The 20,415-nt window shown below is 45.6% G+C and overlaps 1 protein-coding gene across 1 annotated transcript in view; it reads right to left on the minus strand.

The window, feature by feature from the left end:
* Positions 1–20,415, minus strand: part of LOC149341145 (parathyroid hormone/parathyroid hormone-related peptide receptor-like) — a 62,000-nt gene that overhangs the window by 10,826 nt on the left and 30,759 nt on the right. The window contains exons 2-7 of the mRNA XM_089543023.1: positions 15,810–15,948; positions 7,346–7,456; positions 6,424–6,548; positions 4,949–5,043; positions 2,466–2,604; positions 134–290 (exon numbers count right to left, since the gene is read on the minus strand). Coding sequence (XP_089399149.1) covers positions 134–290; positions 2,466–2,604; positions 4,949–5,043; positions 6,424–6,548; positions 7,346–7,456; positions 15,810–15,948 — 766 coding nt within the window. The remainder of the gene's footprint in view (positions 1–133; positions 291–2,465; positions 2,605–4,948; positions 5,044–6,423; positions 6,549–7,345; positions 7,457–15,809; positions 15,949–20,415) is intronic.

The raw sequence follows: 20,415 nt of genomic DNA on the forward strand, positions 1-20,415 counted from the left end.
GGCATTTCATCAGAAATGGGTCAGTGTTTAAGACGTACTGGTATTACGAGAGGAATTAAAACCGCCCAAAAGAGCTCGGGGGAAAAGGATCCCTTGTTTCAGAGTGCCACACGAACGCACGAAGTACACGCACCCCATCCGAGGGCGACGTATCGCAGTATGCTGGAGCTGTCGGTGAAGAAGGCGAGGAAGACGAGGCTGTGCAGGTACAGGCCCTCCATGAGGATCCAGCAGTAGTTGGCCATGAGCACGTAGTGCCAGAAGCTGGTGAACACCTTGCAGTCCACGTTCTGCACGTGCGCGTACGTGAAATATTACTCACCTTTATGCGGTGTCTCCGTCGCTGGATGTTACATGCGCGCTACACGAAAGCAATGTTTACGAGAAGCTCTGGATTTACCTCCCGTTTCTTACAACTATTCGGTTAACCTCCCTGCCTTTCCTCTTCTATATCCTCCTCCTCCTCTCCTCTTACAACTATGGCTATTCTTCGTAGTTTTCGATGAAAAATAAAAATGAAACACTTGCCCGGTGCACCCACATTCAGTGGGAAATAAGAGAAGGCTGCTTTTACGAGAGTATCTTCCAAAAAGATGGAAGCAAAATGGCCCCTGGAGGGAGAAATGATCGCTTGCCAATCAAATTCGGCATACCGCTTTTTACACAACTCTTCCGCATAAGGAGCACGTTTACAGAAATTCTACAGCGCCATTTTGGCCTCAGCTGAGACAGTCCTGTTTTGCTGCAGTCCGTAGCCGTCATGGCTGGGAAAAGCCATGAAAACAATGCTGCCCAGTTTATCTCCCGGCAGTATTCACCTAGCTCGAGCATCTCTCAAATTAAAGGTAACGTCAAACTACTTTCTTCAGGCAGCAAGCGAAAAATATCCCGTCTTATGTTCTTTCACAAAATTTATCATAAGCCGACGTCCTACACTGCACCGCTTCGTAGTCCAAACCATCAAAATGCCCAAACCATCACCAATGATTTAGGCATTTTCTCTTGTCTTGATGATAACTTCAAAGTTGAACCACCATTCTCACCTCCTAACTTAATACTTTTTCATTTTTACTTGTAGCCATCAACGAGTCATATCGGCTATAGAAAGAGATGGCCGAGTCTAAAAACAAAGAAAAGTTTATAGCACAGCTTGAGGATGGATTTTTTAGGAGCTCGTAAAACAAAAATAGAATTGATAACCCCCTTCTTACCCACCCTCCCTCCACCCGCTGTGTAACGCCCTCTTTGGGACCATTGGGCAAATAAATGAAAATGTAAAAAAAAAAGTGTTACTTTCCCTGCGTCTTCATATTTCTTCGTCACATGTTCCCCCTTGGATGCCGCTTGTCCTTCCTCATTTACGTGCGGCATCTTCATCTATTTCCTTTAAATACAGTTTATTCCCCCGTTAGCAATTTTTCGCCCTCGGCCGATCTCCCGACGTCGTTTGCCGCATGTAGATGCACAACCGCACCCGATAATTGGTCGGGTTAGCCCCTGATCTGTTCCCATGGGCTTCTAACTCGTGCGAGCCAGCGGCTTCCACCAACGTGAGAAGGCGAGATCCCCCGAGATCGCACGCCGACCGTGTAAACACTGATTTGCGATTAAGCCACCCCGGAAGGGAAGCCACCTAGGCTTCCTCCTGGGTTCAGCGCGCCGCCGGCTTCGAGGGTTCCAGCATTCGCGAGGCAGCGCGTCTCGCTCTCCCGCTTTCGGAGAATCCGAGGCTCGCTTCGCGGCGTCGCGTGCACGCTCTTCCGAGCACGTAATGAAAGCTGGTCCTTGCCGGAGACTCCGAGTCGCAGGATTTGTCTAATTCGAGACTAATGCCGCGAGCAATCGGATGGCTCTCAAGTAGTAGCGCTCAGGCTCTCTCCATCAGAGGAGCTCTTGTTTGATCCCAGGGGATAGCTTAGGCTTCATTCGCTTCCCTTTTCCTGCAGCGAAGAGTGTAAAGGTGTGGTCAGTATGGACGAAGTAGCAACATGGATAAGTATAGTCGAGAAAATAAGGACTACAATTTCCGTTCAGCGGAATACAGAGAAACTAATGACCGAAAAGGGTACGCCGTCATCGGCGTCAACATTACTGGATGAATTCGCTGTATGACAAAAGCCTCTTCCAGTTATTTTTTAGTGTCAAGCGAAAGCAGTGGCTGTCTTTTCGTTACGAGTTTCCTAATACACACGATTCCATTTCACGCATTTCCTCATACTAACGTTCATTTAGAACTGCATGTTAAAAAACTAGGCTGTGGCCTGCATGTGCTGCATACCTTGACTTCGGAACATCTAGGCAGGTGATTGCGGCCTACACAAATGGTTACAACTCCTAATTCTTAGCAGATTCAATTTAACCGCCACGGTATGTCAGATCCCATAAAGGGCGTTTGACTGCCAGCAGAGTACCGCCTCTTCAACCTCTTCGATCCTCGCAGGATGAGATGCGCAACAGCCGCTCACGTTCTGGCTGAAGTCCATGTCGGGGCTGAGCCCGATGCCGTCGACGAAGATGGCGTCCTTGACGAGCACCGCCAGAGCCCTCAGTATGAACGAGAGGAATAGGTGCAGGTGCAGGTTGTTGCGCGGGCAGCGAAGGCGCCTGCGTCCAGACAGGGGACAAGGTGTGGGCACAGGAAACTTAGTGGACATTGGGAAGAGATGAGAAAGCGCCAACATCGAGGCACAGAGGCAGGCTTCTTCACCGTCAGTTTCACCCACTATCTTATCTCTCCTTTATGCCACCAGGCGTTTAGAGGCGAGCAAGGAAAAGGCAAATCATTGTAAAAGCAATGACAATAGGATGTTAGTTCATGGCATTCGCATTTCCACAGTAGTAGCTAGTCGAACAAGTCAGAAGCCTAAGGCTTTTCTCACCAAGGAGACTAAGGACAGTGACCAATGCCGACGTTGCTTGTTACAAAGGCACAAGAGTATCCAGCTATTGTGACATATCTGAGTTTGCTGAATTATTAAGGTATACATGCTGCAAAAACCCGGGGTCGTGAATGATTTCTCAGGGGCCTCACAAGAGGCAGTGCATCGCCATCTGATGCATTCAATAAAGAGAAAGCATCGAACAAGGTTTTTTTTTCTTTTTTTTTTGCCTCACCACGTTAGTCAAAAACTCAAACGACTGGATGAAGGGCACTGAGTTCCAGAAATATACTCAGAAATTTGCAGCGTTTACGTCATAGAAAGGAAAACATGTGTACCACATGATGGCGCGCTATAAAATACACGCCACTGCATCGTACGCTCAACAAACTTCATATTCAGTGCAATGAATCGCGGAACGAGCGAATAAAAGAATTCCCTGAATAAACGTCAGTGGTCTGGACCAGAGTCAAATCCGCTCAAGCATGAGAAGTGCGCAGAGCCGCTATTACATTTTCTTAACACATTACTCCGCTTTCAGGTATAACGGTAGATGAAATCTCAACCAGTAAGCTGAGCAAAAAATCGACAGTAAATCTTACTCTTATTTTGATTTATTAACAAAGTAACAAAGGAAATATATAGCTTCAAATTATTGGTTGGTTTATGGTTTATGGGGTTTAACGTCCCTAAGCGACTCAGGCTATGAGAGACGCCGTAGTGAAGGGCTCCGAAAATTTCGACCACCTGGGGTTCTTTAACGTGCACTGATATCGCACAGTACGCGGGCCTCTAGAATTTCTCATCCAAAGAAATTCAACCGCCGCGCCCGGGATCGAACCCGTGTCTTTCGGGTCAGCAGTCGAGCACCATAACCACTGAGCCACCGCGGCAGCAGTTTCAAATTATTATCTGAAATTCTGCCACTGGTTGCACTAAAATGCAAAAAATGTGGGCAGTGGCAAGTCTTACTAGCGATCAATACGGTCTTTAACGAACATTATCTGAGAATTGTACCTAACGAAATATGGTCTGAAAATATGAGTTGACTTTAAATTTAAAACAAAAGTGTGCGATGCCTTATTGGCACTTTGTTTAGCGGGTAGTGTATGGTTTGGTTAGGGGAATTTCCCTTTCTCCACCTCCCACCTGCCAGTAGTGGCAGGTGGAATATTGATAGGGAAAACTCCTTTCAGTTGCACAGGAGAGAGCAGCCGGAGGAAAAAATGACCCAAAGAGATGAAAATAACCAAGAATGACTCATGGCCGAATACTATCGCACTTCCTCCGCATCAATATAATTGATCGACCCTAAAATTTTGAATGTAATATCAAGGGCCGCCATTTTTGTTCATATTTTGAATTCCGAAAGTTACTAATATGCAACTGAAAAAAACTTACCCATCCACAAGTACGTATTTTTCCTGACGCTAGTAAAAAAGGCATTATTCATTCAGGAAAACTATCAGCATCAAGTTCTTATTCCCTTTAAAAACGAGCCTTTCAGAACACGTAAAATTCTGAACAATGTTCACAATTTTTAGCTCCAACATTCTACGTGAAATCTTTCCACGTGACAAGCTGCTTCAAACAGAAAACTTTGCATATAATTATTTAAAAAAAAAGATTCCGGTTGGAGAATATCAGGTTTCACTCCGCATTCATCAAAGCTTCCAGTTTTTCGAAATCACAAAATCGACTTTTGCCACCTTTTGCATTTTACGATTTTTTCTAAAAAAAAACTGCTTTGTTTATAGCACAATTAAGCTCTATTATTTTGTGCCGAAATATTTGTCCATTCCGTATAAATATTTCATTGAAAACAAAAATGATCTTCGGACCTTCATTAGCGTCCTTCTCTGAACACTCCAACAAAGCTTATAAATTATCCGGACCGCACACTTCCACCAGCGCTAACATACACAACTTTCAGCCTGAGCGGAAAGGCTGAATTATGCATACCGCACTCAGAGCGAGCAAAACTAATCGCAGCAAGAAAGCAAAGGACAGAGTTCATTATAAGTCCCGTGATAAAAAAAAATAGACAACAATAAAAGGGCAGCCCGTACTTCACAGAAGCCAGGATGGCGAATGCAATAATTAGGCTGATGAAAGACACTGTGTATCCTATCTTCGAGATGAGCTTGATCGTCGGAAGGTGTGGCTGAAAAAAAAAAAAGATAATTCCGTTCAGGCAACGAAACAAATCAACGAAGTGAGTAAACAAACGCATATTGTCAGGTCGAACACTATAGTTGTGGGTCTGGACGAAGCACAAAGCAGCGCTCAACAGTCATTGTTTCATAACTATTTCATTTTCAGAAAACCTTTGCAAACTTTAGGCGAAAGTACATAGAGTAGTAGTTAAGCGTAGCAAGCGTTCGGTTCTGATGTCATTTTTCAGTGTGAAAAGCCATGAGAACACAGAAATGATCACAAAAGGATCTTTCATGAATTTAATTCACCTAAAATTATAATTTATTCATAACCAGCCCGGCTTACTACACTTGTGTGGAATGGCTATGAACTGCGCACTGAGTTGGAGATAAAATACCGAGAATAATGATGATTATGATATTTTATTGGTGTAAGGAAAGCTGTGGCCACTTACACACGGAATTCTTCCTTACACAAGGTGGGGTTCAAGACCAATTTTCTAAGCGTTTCATCCCACAGAAGCGCACAACCAGGTCGGGGGAAAGCTTGTAACCAATGGGAAACTGATGGATAGACGCCGGTAGTGGCATGCGAACCTTGAATCTCCCTCATACGAGCCGGGTGGTCAAAACAGTATAGGCCGCCGCTTTGGTGGTTCGAGAAATAGTATTAGTCTAATTTCAAAGCTGCTTTTTTATCCAGTCTAAAATCCTTTTAAGTCCTGTTCTCGGCAAACTGGACCGAAAAATTTTGGTGAATTTGCAGTGACGTGGTAGTGACGTGCGAGATAGCGAATGTATCGGAAAACCGCTCCCGTTGAAACAGGACACGTGTCGGACGCCATCAGGCTCCGATTTCTTTCCCGTATTTACTTTTTTTTTAAACCTCCTCCTTAACCTTAACAAGTGCAATGCTGGAATTCACCCTTCTTCCAAGCACAAATTCGAATGATTTTAGGCGATAGCATTCCTGACTCGTAAAATTTTGTCCTTTGTTCTCTTTTCTGCTTTTAAGTCCCAAATAACTTAAGTATTTTTAATCGACGCCTACCAGTTACCTCCTTTTTCTCTTACTTTAGTGCCTCAGAGGTGGTGATCTTGCCAGCCTCGACATCTGGATGAATACTACGGATTTCTGGTAACACATATTCAACTGTTTCTTCTGACTTACTGCAGCGATCATCACCTCTGGGCATAGCTACGGCTGGAAACATCTACAACCCGTCTGAAAATGTACTACGCATTTCCGCCAAAGCACATTTCACCGACGAGATAGTGTGAATTTTTTTTCCCCCGTTGGGACAAAAAACGCCATGTTCAGCCTGCAGCTTGATAAAATGGGCCACAGTCTACAGTCCAACATGTACGAGCGCTGTGTGCCCACTCGCCTCGAACATGGTGAGGCTGTCCGACGTCCTTCCCGTGATGCACTGGGAGTAGTTTGTCCATGGTTGTCCGTGTTGGGGGCTGAAGTACCACGTGCCGTTTTCAGTGCACAACTTGCTCGCTGTTCCTGCGTTGCCGAAAAAGACAGAGCCCTCGGCAACGAGGCCCCAGGAAATGCAGGAGTCTTCCTGCAATCTCTCTCGCAAAGAAATTATTGCGACTCCGCTCAGTCCAGCTGTTCAAGCTTTGTTCTTCTTGTTAACTTTTTGTTACCCCCCCCCCCCCCCCCCCCCCCCCCCAAGATTTCGAGTCTCTTGAGCACATCAATAGTGCTTCTTGTGGGCTGCCCGTTATCTACTTTGGAAGAATTATGGGACCATTTAGAGAAGTTATTGCGAACGATGTGGGAAACTCGTAATAATTGATTCGCTGCAATCAACAACATGGCAGTACTAGTATTGCAGTAATCTATGCAGGGCGCTTGCTTCTGCTGTAAAACAAAAATTTCCAATTCAGTCCGTTCTGCACCTTGTGTGTACCCCACTGCCGGAATGCATGCGTGTTGTGCTATATTTCGTGGTAATTCATAGTAGGCGAGTGTTGTCACTATAGAAACATTTATCTACTGGCTTTGTTACGTCAGTCGCAAACAGCCGCGTGGCAACAACAGTAACGTAAACTATAACGTAGTCATGATTCCTGACCTGACGGCATACCTTCTGCACAGGAGTCATGAATGATGAAGCTCACTGGAAACTGACCGCGGACAAAAAAAGAAATGACGTTTCGGGAGCGCTACGGCCCCAGTAGCCTGTACCAAAGCCAGAAGTATCCGCCTTAACACAATTCCAACGTGCCCATGAATGCATGTTTGGCTGAAGCGCAGAGTGAGCAAGCCGAAGCGAAGTGATTGCGCTCACGTACTGCTTGTGTCGAAGCCGTAAAGGTACGGCGGACACGGTGCGTGGGCCGTCGTGTTGGCCGGAACGCTGTCCCAGCATAGGATGCCATCCCACACTCGCGGGCAGAAGCTCCCTGGTGGGTAAGAAAGAGGGTGCATGTTAGAACATATGCGGCTCCAACAGGAGCAGGGAATCGACCTTGCGAGCTAATAGCAACCGAAGCTACTCAATGACAATGAATTCTGCGCAGCTTTGTCAAGCGAATGCGGTGAAAAGATCACGGCTTTCGCGAATAAGGAATGCTCAGATGGCTTGGATGCTTCATCTACCGTGTGACGCCTATTTAGAATAATTTTAGGTTGTAGAAAATTAGAGCAAAAGCACAAAGATAGAAGGAAACCAGACACGCTAGTCGCACCTGTCGCGTGCTGCCCCGTGCCGACAGTCCGGCAGGTGTTGCTGTCAAGAGTTCTGATCTGGTGGTGTATTTGTGCACACCTGTATTCCACGGCAGGAATGGTCAATCTTTCGATGGTCGAGGCGTAGGTCGCTCTCCTAACTACCTAAACCCTCATTAAGGCGGGTGTGAACATATAATTAAATCTTTAGCGTGCTAACCAAAAAAGCCGTAGCTGACTTAATCGTGCTGTGTATAATGAAGTAAAAAACGAAAACAGCGTGGAAGTGCACGCTTCATTACGCGCACACCTGGAAGCTTGGAGCTTACCCAAACGCGCAACGCAAGTTCAGCATTAGGCCGCCAAAAAAGGTTGATATTCTGACAAACACAATGATAGCATGAACACAATTTTAACTGTTCAGGTGAATTACACGAAAAGAAAAAAAAGTCAGGTGCTACACGCAGTACATGTGTGTGTGTGTGTGTGTGTGTGTGTGTGTGTGTGTGTGTGTGTGTGTGTGTGTGTGTGTGTGCGCGCGCGCGTGTGCGTGTGCGTGTGTGTGTGTGTGTGTGCGTGTGTGTGTGTGCGCGTGCCTGTGTGTGTGTGTGTGCGCGTGCCTGTGTGTGTGTGCTTGTGTGCGCGCGTGTGTGTGTGTGCGCGTGGTTTGGCTTATTGGTTTATTTTATTGGGGATTAACGTCACAGAGCGACTCAGACTATGAAGGACGCCGTAGTGAGGGGCTCCGCAAAATTTGAACTACCTGGGTTTTTTTAGCGTGCACTGACATCGCACAGTGCAAGGCCTCTAGAATTTCGCCTCCATCGAAGTGTGTGTGTGTGTGTGTGTGTGTGTGTGTATGTATGTATGTATGTATGTATGTATGTATGTATGTATGTATGTATGTATGTATGTATGTATGTATGTATGTATGTATGTATGTATGTATGTATGTATGTATGTATGTATGTATGTATGTATGTATGTATGTATGTATGCATGCATGCATGCATGCATGCATGCATGCATGCATGCATGTATGTATGTATGTATGTATGTATGTATTGAGCATATTAATAAACTTTTAACAAAAAAGAATTGCACAGTGTCCTTATTACTGCGTCCGTGCGAAAAGCTATGTTCAACATTTTTGCGGGACTTTCTTGTCCCGGAAGCGGCTTCGAAATAAAGTTCAGGAACTAGGCCGCGCTGACAGTCGTCATGACATGAGGACCTGAGTACCAACGTCAAGGTAAATATGTGCAACATAGAATTTCCTTCTAGGCATTGATTCTAATAGATGCGGCTTGTGCTGCCCTTTTAACTTTTAACAAAAAAGAATTGCACAGTGTCCTTATTACTGCGTCCGTGCGAAAAGCTATGTTCAACATTTTTGCGGGACTTTCTTGTTCCGGAAGCGGCTTCGAAATAAAGTTCAGGAACTAGGCCGCGCTGACAGTCGTCATGACATGAGGACCTGAGTACCAACGTCAAGGTAAATATGTGCAACATAGAATTTCCTTCCAGGCATTGATTCTAATAGATACGGCTTGTGCTGCCCATTACTTGGAGTTTGATCCTCCTCGGTATATGTTACTATACGTGCTGAGGAACATATTATTTCATCTAAAATGCTGCGTTAAGCGCATAATATTTTAATGCACGGATATCGCAGTGTAAAGCCTGACTTCACGTCACTCGGTATGTATAAAAAACTTCGACATTGAATGGTCCCACTCGCTACACAAACAGCGCACACAAACACTACTACCAATGGCGAAGACACCACAGCTGCTAGCTTTCAACAGAGACTGGGCATGCATCAACGCGAAAAATCAATGAAACCATGCACAAGAAGACAGGAAACGCAAAGCAAGAAAAGTTACGAAATGGTCCTTGTAGGCGCACGACTCGTGGAGAACGTTAAACAAGAAGCCGAAACCGAAACTGTCTCGCTTCTTTTCTGATGAGAGCTCTGGGCGGAACGCTGACATATCGAAAGCGTAGCCTTGCCATCTACGCCGCCTTTAAAATCTCGTCGCGTACGAGCTTCTCATTGAGCCTGTGTGAAACCTTCAGTCGACTGAATTTGTACCCGGCACCTAGCCGCAACCGTCTTTTGACCGTTGGTATCGAGCTCCTTGAATCTGTCGTTCGCTCACCCAGCTATCCGTCTTACGTAGGGGCTGCCCCAACGTAATGGGATGGAATAAACTACCTCTTCCGGACACTCGACAGAGCGTTTCCTGTAAGTACTTATTAATACAACCTCTTTTTTCTTCAGCATGAAGCGCATCTTTTGTAGTTTGTGTGAGGTGGGAAGACGCTACATATACAGTCGTGAGCAATAAGAAACGTTTGGTTACTATGCATCGAAAGGAAAAATAGCTAGAAACACAATAAGCTGAGCCTGTCATGCATATTTATAGAGATATGGAGAAACTAAATTAATGCCCAAACTTTCTTTTCCTCTCGTATTGCTCAAGAGTACGTTCTCTGTCTGTACAATTTCCATCAGGCGGTGACAAAGGTCTTGCCAGTACGGTACTGCAGCCACCATATTGGTGTCCTTTATCTCGTCTGCTCCTTGCCTCGCTAGTTGCCGTTAACTCTCGTACTGGTTAGCTCCCTCTCGATGGAATTTCTTCAAGTTGAGATATCGAAGCGAGCGAATCTACTAGTAGCCCTCAGCAGATTGACGGTCTAGACGCTGGCCGATGGTGTTCGATGTCTGCACACGACAGAGAAGTACTATCGCGCCCTTCAACGAGCTTCGTAATTCATGGACTTTCAACAGAAAGCTCTCAGTTACCATTCCCTTTAAAGTTGCGCGTCCAGTCTATACCAAATGGAACTCCTACTGCTGCGTTTACGGGCGAACAAAGGAGGGGCGGAAATTTAAACTTTATTTTCTTGTTTTTGTTCTCGCGACTGCGTGCTCTAGCGGTTTTGGACGCGGTCTAGAATTGGTTTTTGGAGTGCTCATGGCACTCGCTTCTGAAAGGAACTAAAAAAAAAGATACGAACAAAAATAAGCAGCGCCCACTGCAGAAGACGTTTCTCTTTCATTGACTGCGACAAAGGGCTTCCTGTTAGAAAAAACCGCGACGAACGATGGCTTCCTCGAGCAGTCAGCAGGATCGGAAGCTTTTCGGGGTACAGGAGAGTACAAAAGAACGTGCGGCGAATTTTAGGCCTCAGGCGGCGTAATGAAATGCGGCGAAAATCAAAGAGTAAAAAGTCTGGCGTGCATTGCGTATCAAAATGCGAAAGCATGCCCGTCAAGGAGCAGTGTGACGTGCTTCTGGGTGGCGAAAAGGAAGGCAACTGGCCATTCACGCTTGTTTTCTAATACATACTTTGTCAGTTTTTGTCTTACGTATTGTCTTTTTTCCACCAGTTTGCATTTGCATGCAAGTGAGGAGAATTTATTTCCTGAAAACGGTCTGGCCTGATTCAGTTCTGTGCACTACACATTAGGCTAACTCTCGGCGGATGTAAAAGAAAATGAGTTTTTCTAGAGGGAAGCAAGTTATAACTAGCGACCTATAGCAATAAAACCTTCCCCGAATACAATTTTCACTGGAGCGTCAAGGTTGGACGCATCCACACAAAACCGAACCGCGACAGTGTACTTCTACAGCGAGCGATATCAAGTGAAAACAACAATGTCGTGGGGCTCTTTTTTACCAGTAAGACGTAGACGTTTGTCTTTTTCCTTTGAAATTTGACGACAAATTTCCACGACTGGTTATTAAATTTAAAGCGTCCAGACGACTGGTGCTCCCGATTATTGCCTTCTTGCACAACATCGCGCACAGCTCGAAATGTTCGTACCACAGCAGCTGCTTGAAATTCCATAATGCCAGTTACTAAAACATGGCCCCGCCTGTATACTGGGGCATTAATAGTATCTGTACGCATGACGCAACCCTTGCATTAATTACGCATCTGCAGCCAATGACAGGCTTTGAGCTAAAAGCTCAATCAGCGTGAAACTATTGACTGATACCTACGCAAGCAAATAGGCGGTAGAGAAAAAAAAGTGAGGCGTCTAAAGAGATTAATTAAAAGTAGCGTACTAAGAAAGGAAAGAAAATAATTTAGTGGGGTTTCAACTACAAAGTTGAACTGTGTTACCGATGTAAAAGCTCGGTTTGGCCTGGTTATTCTGTTGTTTTGTCTTTGGTTTCCTTTAAGTTTCGGTTTTTATGCACACTGCAATACACATACACTAGTCCACGTGTTGAGACAGAGATCAATATTGGTTTCACTATTCCTAGGTGCAAATTTTATTGGAGACTTGGCGCTAGCAAACGCCGCTATTTCCAACCGCATTTCAGAGTTTACCTGGCGTTCGCTCAGTTCGTCGGGGAGATGACGGTGAAAACATCTATTGTAGTGCAGGCAGAAGGTGAGGGAGATGAGGGTGGCGTCCTCAGTCCGGGACTCCAACAACAACAACTCCATTGGCATAAGCTGCTGTCCTTGCTCGTTCGATAAGATGACGTTGAAGTCCTCCTTCCGAGCTAGACAGTGCCGCCTCCCAGCACTCCCACGTTGCCTGAATTATAATATCAATGACTCGGTTTTTTCTGCAAGCACATACCATAAGGTACAGGCCTGCCTTCTCGCCGCATAAAACCTGCATTGTGATTATAGGTGGAATCCAGGCTTTATGGCGTGTAATGCATAAGGGCTGTGTAATGTCTCAATATGGAGTCTACGGAGGTAAATTTCCTCGTGTTTGCTCAGGTTTTGGCTAGGTGGGGGATATGTATGCCGCTATAACATTAGGTGTTGCAGTATCTCGTACGTTGTGAGTGGATGGGACTGGTCCGATTCCGAGGTGCACCTGTCGGGGCACTGGCGAAGAAAGCTCGGGCTGAGTTGTGTGCCAACTCGTTCCCCTCTACACCCTGGTGGCAAGGTAACCGCATCAACTCTTTGACGTCAGCGTAGGCATGTCTGGTTTGGAGGACGAAGGACGCAAGGGGAGAAATGCTACCTTTAATGAAGGTTCGGTATACTATTTTTGAGTTAGTGAGTAAATATTTCGAGGCGGGATGCGTCGCCGCGAGAGCTATTGCCACCTCTTCTGCCGTTGTTGTATCGTGGCTGACTGCTGCAAGTGCATCGGCCGTCTGCCCTCTGCGAACAACCGCCACTGTGGCTAGTACACCTTCGGGACCCGCGGCATGAACGTAGAATACGCCGTCTTGCATGCCGTAGTATTTCTGGATTCCCTTTTCCCTTGCTTCTCTTCGAGCCTGGTGGTAGGTCGGCTGCATGTTTCATGCAAGGAGAGTAGCATTGAAGCATCCGCTTCAGGTTCTTGGGATGGCTAATTTAGTAAGACGATTGAGGGGGCACTCACTATTGAGGTTACTGCGGACCCTCCTGCCTGTCTGTGGGGTTTCCGGGCGGATTACTTGAGCCGTGAAGTGTGCCTCGATGAGTTCTTCGATGGTGTCGCGGTCCGCTATGTGGAGCAGTTACTGTGTTGATGTTGAACCGGTAGTCTCATAGCTCTTTTATACGCGATACTAATTGTCGTGTCGAGATGCTTTACATCAGGTTTCTTGGGGCGAAGGTATGGCGCCACATATACGATACGGCTCATAACAAATGCCTTTATACGTAAGGCGAAGGGTGTCATTTTCCTTTATACCGTGTTTCTTGGCTGTGATTCCGGCAATCATTGGGCGACTTGTTCCCCCACGTCACGGAGCTGTTGTAGCGTGAGTGAATTATTGCCCGTCTTGTTGATGTGAAGCCCAAGAACTTCTAGTGTTTCCGACTCATATACTGGGGTGTCGTTGATCTTGATTTCTATGGTGTCTTGGTCCTTCTGTTATCGAATGATAAGAAGCTCTTATTTTTCAGGAGAACATGCGAGTTCATAGCCTTGTGCATATAGGTTCGAACAATCGTTGCCACTTCCTATAGAGATTCTGCCGTTGTGCCCATGCTACCCGTTGTGGTCCATATTGTAATTACATTTACGCACAAAGCATGATTGATGCTCGGAATCTGTATTAGTTGGGATGAGAGACATATCATATCTGTGTTGAAGCGAAGTGGAGACAGCGTTATCACCTCTTATCCTAAGGATAAGACGCGATAGCGCATAAGACGGAGCTTAAGAGTCCCCTCTGATTTATCGGTTTCTTAGAGGAGCACAATGTCCTCACAAATGCTCAACATGGTTTCAGGCGCAGGTTTTCTACAAGTAGTCAATTAGCTGAGACTGCTCGACTCCGCACAGTCGATTAATAAAGGCAGGCAAACAGATGCGATATTCATGGATTATCGCAAAGCATTCGATAAAGTGTCAGATAAAAAATTAATACATAAATTAAGATATTATATAAAAACCGTCCAGATGCTTACATGGATCACAGCCTACCTTTCGAACAGAAATCATTTCGTCACCTTAAACAACAATTCTGCTCTTGCCCACCAGGTTCTGTCTGGCGTCCCCAGGGATCCCGTACAGGGACCACTTTTATTTTTAATATTTATTAAGGACATTGTGGCAAGGCTTTCCGCTTGCGTGAAGCTTTACGTAGATGACTGTGTATTGCATGAAGAGATCTATTCACTTGGCGATCAGGTGCGGCTGAATAATGACCTCGCAAAGGTCATTATTGTGACCATTGAGCAATGTCGATTAAATTTGAAAAAAATTGTTTTTATGAGAATTATACACAAGAGGAGACCTCTTCCATTCGTATATGGCGCTAACAACCTATCACTAATGAAAGTAACTAAGTACAAATATTTCGACTCGTCGATAACTAGCCATCTTTCGCAGGCAAAACACACAGACACTTTTGTAGCGAATTCTTTCCGTAAACAGTTCTTCTTGAAGGGCTCACTTAAATCATCCATGCTTCGTGTTCGCCGTTTAGAGCACAATTCCCCTTATTCGCCCGTTGTTGCAATATGCCGTAATTATCTGGAACCCTTTCACGTTAAACTACATTAATAAACTAGAACGAATACAGCAAAAGATAGTTAGGTTCCTTTAAAATTCATACGGCCGTGCATCTGTCAGCGAGCTCATGAAAACGCAATGGATTCTCCCCAGTGAGTGCGCGCAATCGTGTCTGCTGATTAAAGTTCCTTTTCCAATGGAAAACAGTCATTATGCAGTTAATACTTCCAATTTTTCACTTACTCCTCAGGTTATAACACGAGACGAAGACAAGCTTCAACCATATCCCCTTTGAATGCGCTAAATAACTGTGGCTGTTGGCTTCTTTCATGTTTTAAATATTGTTTTTTCCAGACAATTACAAACTAGAATAACCACAATAACGAGGTTTTTAGCCAGAATTCTTTTAAATGTTTGAAAAATGCCTGCAATTTTTTGAATTTCAGTGTGTTTGCATGAATGTTTATTTGATCTATACCCATCTTGCTAAGCTATTGTTCTAGATCGCGGTATCTATAAATAAAAAAGAATAAAAATGTTCTCCTCCTCATTCTACGGTAACTACCTTCCGGACGGTTGCTGCAGTAACCACACTCCGGTTACACTTTCCTAAGCTCTCGCAATACTCTCCTACTTCCAAGGTAGCCCTCCTCCTCCTTTCTCGGCAACCACACTGCGAGTGGTTCCCATGGCAACGCACCCATTGGTTACGCCGACGACTACGATATACTGCGACTACTACGGCGACGACGACGCGAAACTCAGGAACGGGCGCTTAACGGCGGTCGCTTTAATATCTGGCACTCAAGGCAAACATAACCAGTATTAGTGCGTAACCTCACAGATCGATTGCTGGGAGCATGCAATAGTTTTTCAGTAAAACTTTGCTTCCCAAGAAAGACGTAAGTCTCCCAATCACGGGCGGTGCTGCATACTACCCGTAGAGCCGCGTAACTTGTGGCCACTTATGAGCGCGTTCCTTGGCTGCCGCACTTAGCGCGAAACTTAGCTGCTTCTTTCAAGACGTGGAAAAATGAGCTCGTAATCTTTCATGCAAGGAGCCCGTGAAAAGCTTCGCGGCTGGCATGGCTGCCATGTTTTGGCAACACTTCACGGTGCGTGCATTACGTGGTGATCTGGACCATTACCTGGCAGGCCGGAATCTTCTCCGGTGAAGGAAAAAGCTGTTCCATTTATAGTTGAGTTTTGTGTCGCCAGGGTGTCGTTGGTGCTGCAGTCACGCTTGGCCCGCTCCAATCCTCTCAGGGACTGCATTGCGAGGTGATCCTGCGTAAATGAAGAATTTCATGGTCGATGAGACTAATAATAGAAGGGAGAGACTACGGGCTGTGCCAGTCAGCTCCTATGAGCGTTGCCCCTCGGGAACTTCTGTGCACGTGTTCAACCGCTCAGCCACGCGTCGACGATGCTATATTTGCTGTTCTCCCGTTTCCTCTACAGAGCCGAAGTTCCCGGGTTCGAACCCGGCTGCGGCGGCCGCGTTTAGGTGGAGGCAAAGCGCAAAAGGCGCCCGTGTGCTGTGCGATGTCAGTGCACGTTAAAAATCTTCAGGTGATCAAAATTATGCCGGTTCCCTCCATTACTACGCCCTTTTCTTTTTTCATCCCCACCTTACTTCCTTTCCTCCACCCAGAAGTAAGACAGTTAGTGCGCCATTTCCTTTCCTCAAGATCAATTTTCCTGTGGTCTCATTCCTGTGAACGGACTAAATTAATCAAATGTTGATGACCAAGCCAACTTGCCCCAGTGCCGGTGGAGGTGCTCACTGAGAGTGTGGCAGTTATTTCGTCTTTATTATCCGCATAACTACCCGTCGCGGCGCCGATGAGTCTTCCGGTTACCCTACCTCTGTTGAGATATGTGCAGTTGCCCATATGGAGCATTAAGCTTTGCGTACGTCAGTAATATCTCCGCAAAGCATCCTATATGACGGTGCCGAGAAAGCTTGGCGGCAGAACAAACAGTGTCCAGCGCGGACGGAGGTTACGGCGACGTCGCGCGGCGCTCTCGACTTTGGCAGTAGCTGACATCCGCTTACTATGCATAGGAACACATCGTTTGGTCTTTGCCTATTTAGCCAGAGCCGAAGAACCAGTAGTGCGCACTGTAGGCCGGCAAGAAGACGCCCGAAGAGCTCAATCCTCTGCCAATTAAATATGCCGAGTTCGATCTCGCGCCAATAACCCTCTTTGTTCTGCAGGCGGGTTCTGTTGTTGTCGTCCTCTGTGCAATGACACATACCCACAACAGGGATAATGGACAGGGTAATTTTCCTTCTTATCAAACGGAGCCAGGTTGCTGAAGTTCACGGGTTTCTATATTTGTTCAACTTTCTATCAAAATTTCAGCAGAAGCAACTGCTGCAACGAGGCCTCACGGTTGCGGTTTTTTTGTTTCATTAGGCGTGCAGGTTAGGGCGACAATATTTCGCCCTACAAGATTCACGAGATCATTACTTCAGGCAAGCTCTTTATAGTAACCATGAAACTCTGCACATAAAACAGTAAAAGCTTTAGAAACAAAATGTTCCATTATTTTTGCATAAGATCTAAGTATCGGTGCGTTTCACGATCCTTCATATAACGTGAGACCTGACGCTCACACGCTTTTTTTGCAAATTATTTCTTCTCTGAGGTCCTCTCCCAGCGCAATCCAGGCAGTTTTTCACAAGTGATCGCTCTCATTTTGTATATTCACCGAAGTGCGCAGCACAACTAGTATCAATCAATTGCATGAAAAGGTAACTTAATCCTGATGATACTGCTAGTGTACCTCTATTTTCGTACTTAATAATGTCTTCCTTTAAGCCTTCTTGCGCCTCGCATCATACCTAAGAAGGCAGCTCCAGCCTATACTGAAAAGACTGGCTTTAAACGTTCAGTTTTGGTGATGAATATTTAAGATGAGATTTGAGAGCTTCCTCCTCTGGACAGCCTCGTTTGAGAGACGAGTTCTTCCTTACAGCGACTTGGCGGCAACATATAAAAAGAAAGGTTTAAAATAAGCTCCTCAGAGAAACCAGTGATTATATCACATGGCTGTGAACAAGAAAATGTGATGACCATACAAAAAGTGCAATATATTTTTGTCTCTCTTTCACTGAGAGCTAAAGTGTGAGAGCTTTCGGAGGACAATAGTCTCGGTAAGCCCTTTCATTAAAAACTGCGGCGTATAAGAACAATTCTTCATTCTTTTCATTTTTAGGAATGAACACTGCTGTAATGAAAGATTGGATTATTGGCTGCTCTTTGGCGATCTTCGACCGCATTTCACAACAAACACGTTGAAAATACAGTAACAAATGCGGAGCGTTTCTCATGATTGTCATTACAGATTGGTACTGAACAGTGCTATACATAAATTACATGCAGATATCACAAGACGCCTATTGAGCACCATCTTAATTCAGTGTTCATGACCCAGAGGATAATCTCTGGGTCATGAACACCTTAATGCCGAAGAAACAAAGAGTTTATTCAACGCTTTGCCGCGGTGGTGAAATTTCTATGGAGGCGAAATTCTAGAGGCCCGTCTACTGTGCGATGTCAGTGCACGTTAAAGAACCCCAGGTGGTCGTAATTTCCGGAGCCCTTCACTACAGCGTTCCTCATAGTCTGAGTCACTTTGGGACGTTAAACCCCGTAAACCAAACCAAACCGCTTTGATTTGTTTATTAGCTCCTTTATTTATTAAAAAAGGTGAGGTTATTTGGCAGATCCACAAGCACCACTAGATCCACCGCTGCGTTCACATCCATGTAAAATCGCGACTTGATCAAAAAGGATGCCCTCAAAACTTAAAAAAAAAAATTCCGTAGGCCGTATCGTTCTTTACACTGGCACCAATACACGGTTTCATTGCTGTACAGTTACCGCTAGCTCCATCTTGGCCGAGTTTCGACGTTGGCGTCGGTGTAGGATATGCCTGGGAGTACTCGGGGCAGCGGTACATATTCGTCCCGTTCAGAAAAAAAGAAAGCTTCGTCACTCTATGTCCGCCATACCAGAAGCCGCCTGTTATGCCTCGTGTTCAGTCCACTGCCAGAGAGCTCATCAACAGGACAAGCTATTTAAGCCATGGCACGCACACATCAAATCTCTAACAGTGATCACTGACATACAATGCCTGCATACTGATTTCTGCTCTACTGTCGTGTGCTCATGCACGTATGGGTCTCCAGCTTTCGCAAGCAGTCTGCTACTGCTCTTCGCTGGGGTTCTCCCACAACCTTAATTCGGAAAAGAAGAAGACTGAGCGTGTGGGAAGCACCTGCTCATATAAGTCTTCGAAACGCACGTGTACAGGAGTCCGTGGTAGAGAGAGGGTGTGGTAGATGGTCCTCGGCGATCACATGCGACGTCTTCGAGGGCGTAGAGGCCTGGCTCGACCGCTACTAGTCGGTCGCAGATAAGGCATTGCAACACCGAGCGAGAGCTTTGCAATATATATAGACTTTTGCGCTTCGCTATTGCACCCAGACGTGTTTTTAAAACTGCCAGTTCTACTTAACAACTTCCAGAGACTGTTACGGACGGTTTATTCACGAATTCGCCGGCAGCGACAGAAACAGGCCAGGCACCGTGCATTTCTTGATTGCGTACTCAGAGGCCAGCCTTTCGTGTACACTTGCTGCTAGCTCTTTTTCAGCCGGATCACAAAAATATCATTCGAGAATAACCTGACGTGTTTCGCATGTGTTTTAATATATAACATCGCACTCGAATAGCAAAAAGAAAAGTTATTTCTAGAATGAGGTACGCCAGTAGATAAAACGCATGCAGAAACAAAATATCTTTTCGTTATTTTAAGGGCTCTTTTTTCTTAGAACATTACCTTGGCGGAATAACTTCACTAAAGGTGTTTTGCAGACAAACCTGAGAGTATTTTGTTCACGACTAACTTAATAGCTCCTATGGATCCAATAAACATTATTTCTTTTTCGGGCTTAAATTTGTATGTTTCGATGATGACGACCAATATTTATGGCGCAAGCTTTAGCCAGAGCGCCTTGGAGCAAGCTGTTTTTCGTCTACGCTAGCCGAAGTCACCAAAGCATTTTCCAAGCATTTCACCCCAGTTAATTCTAGCACCAGGCCAGGGGAAAGCTTGTGACTATTGTATCACCGGTGGGTGCCCGGCGGCACTGGGGGTGTAAGCGTGCACCTCTCGCATACGAGGCGGGTGCTCAAACCACCAGGCCGCAGCTGCGGTCAATTTATAGGCTTCGTTCGAACACTGTGCCATTAAGATTCAGCAATGTGTTTATTCCTTCACCCTGCTCGAATCCTGAAAACGAGACTGCATTATCAATGAATATAAATGCAGTACAATACTGAGGCAATAACAGCTCAAACAACGAGACACAGGACGGAGACGGAGAAGTATGCCACCATCTTTCTCTTCCCTCCAATTTTTCGTGTTGTTAATCTGTTGATATCAATTACGAACACGCCCACTTCACTATATTGCTGTAACCAATTCATTTGTTTTTAGACTGGTCTTCTAGAAAACATCGCCCGGTGAGCCTCGTATGAGTGAACGCCTCAAGCCAAGACCCTTTGTTTCTGCATTTGCAGGTGGTGGGCGTTGCCATCGGAACATGATTTAACCGCGTGCCGGCCAGCGAGGATGCTGCCCAGGCAGAGGCAGTGGGTTGGCGCTGTCAGCAAACTGGTCACGTGATCACGCGGCCTGGAAGTTGTTGCCCTTGCAAGAAGAAGAGTGAAACGGCGG

Source organism: Amblyomma mixtum, chromosome 5 (genome assembly GCF_055824585.1).
Source record: "Amblyomma mixtum isolate Tamu chromosome 5, ASM5582458v1, whole genome shotgun sequence".
Classification (NCBI taxonomy): domain Eukaryota; kingdom Metazoa; phylum Arthropoda; class Arachnida; order Ixodida; family Ixodidae; genus Amblyomma; species Amblyomma mixtum.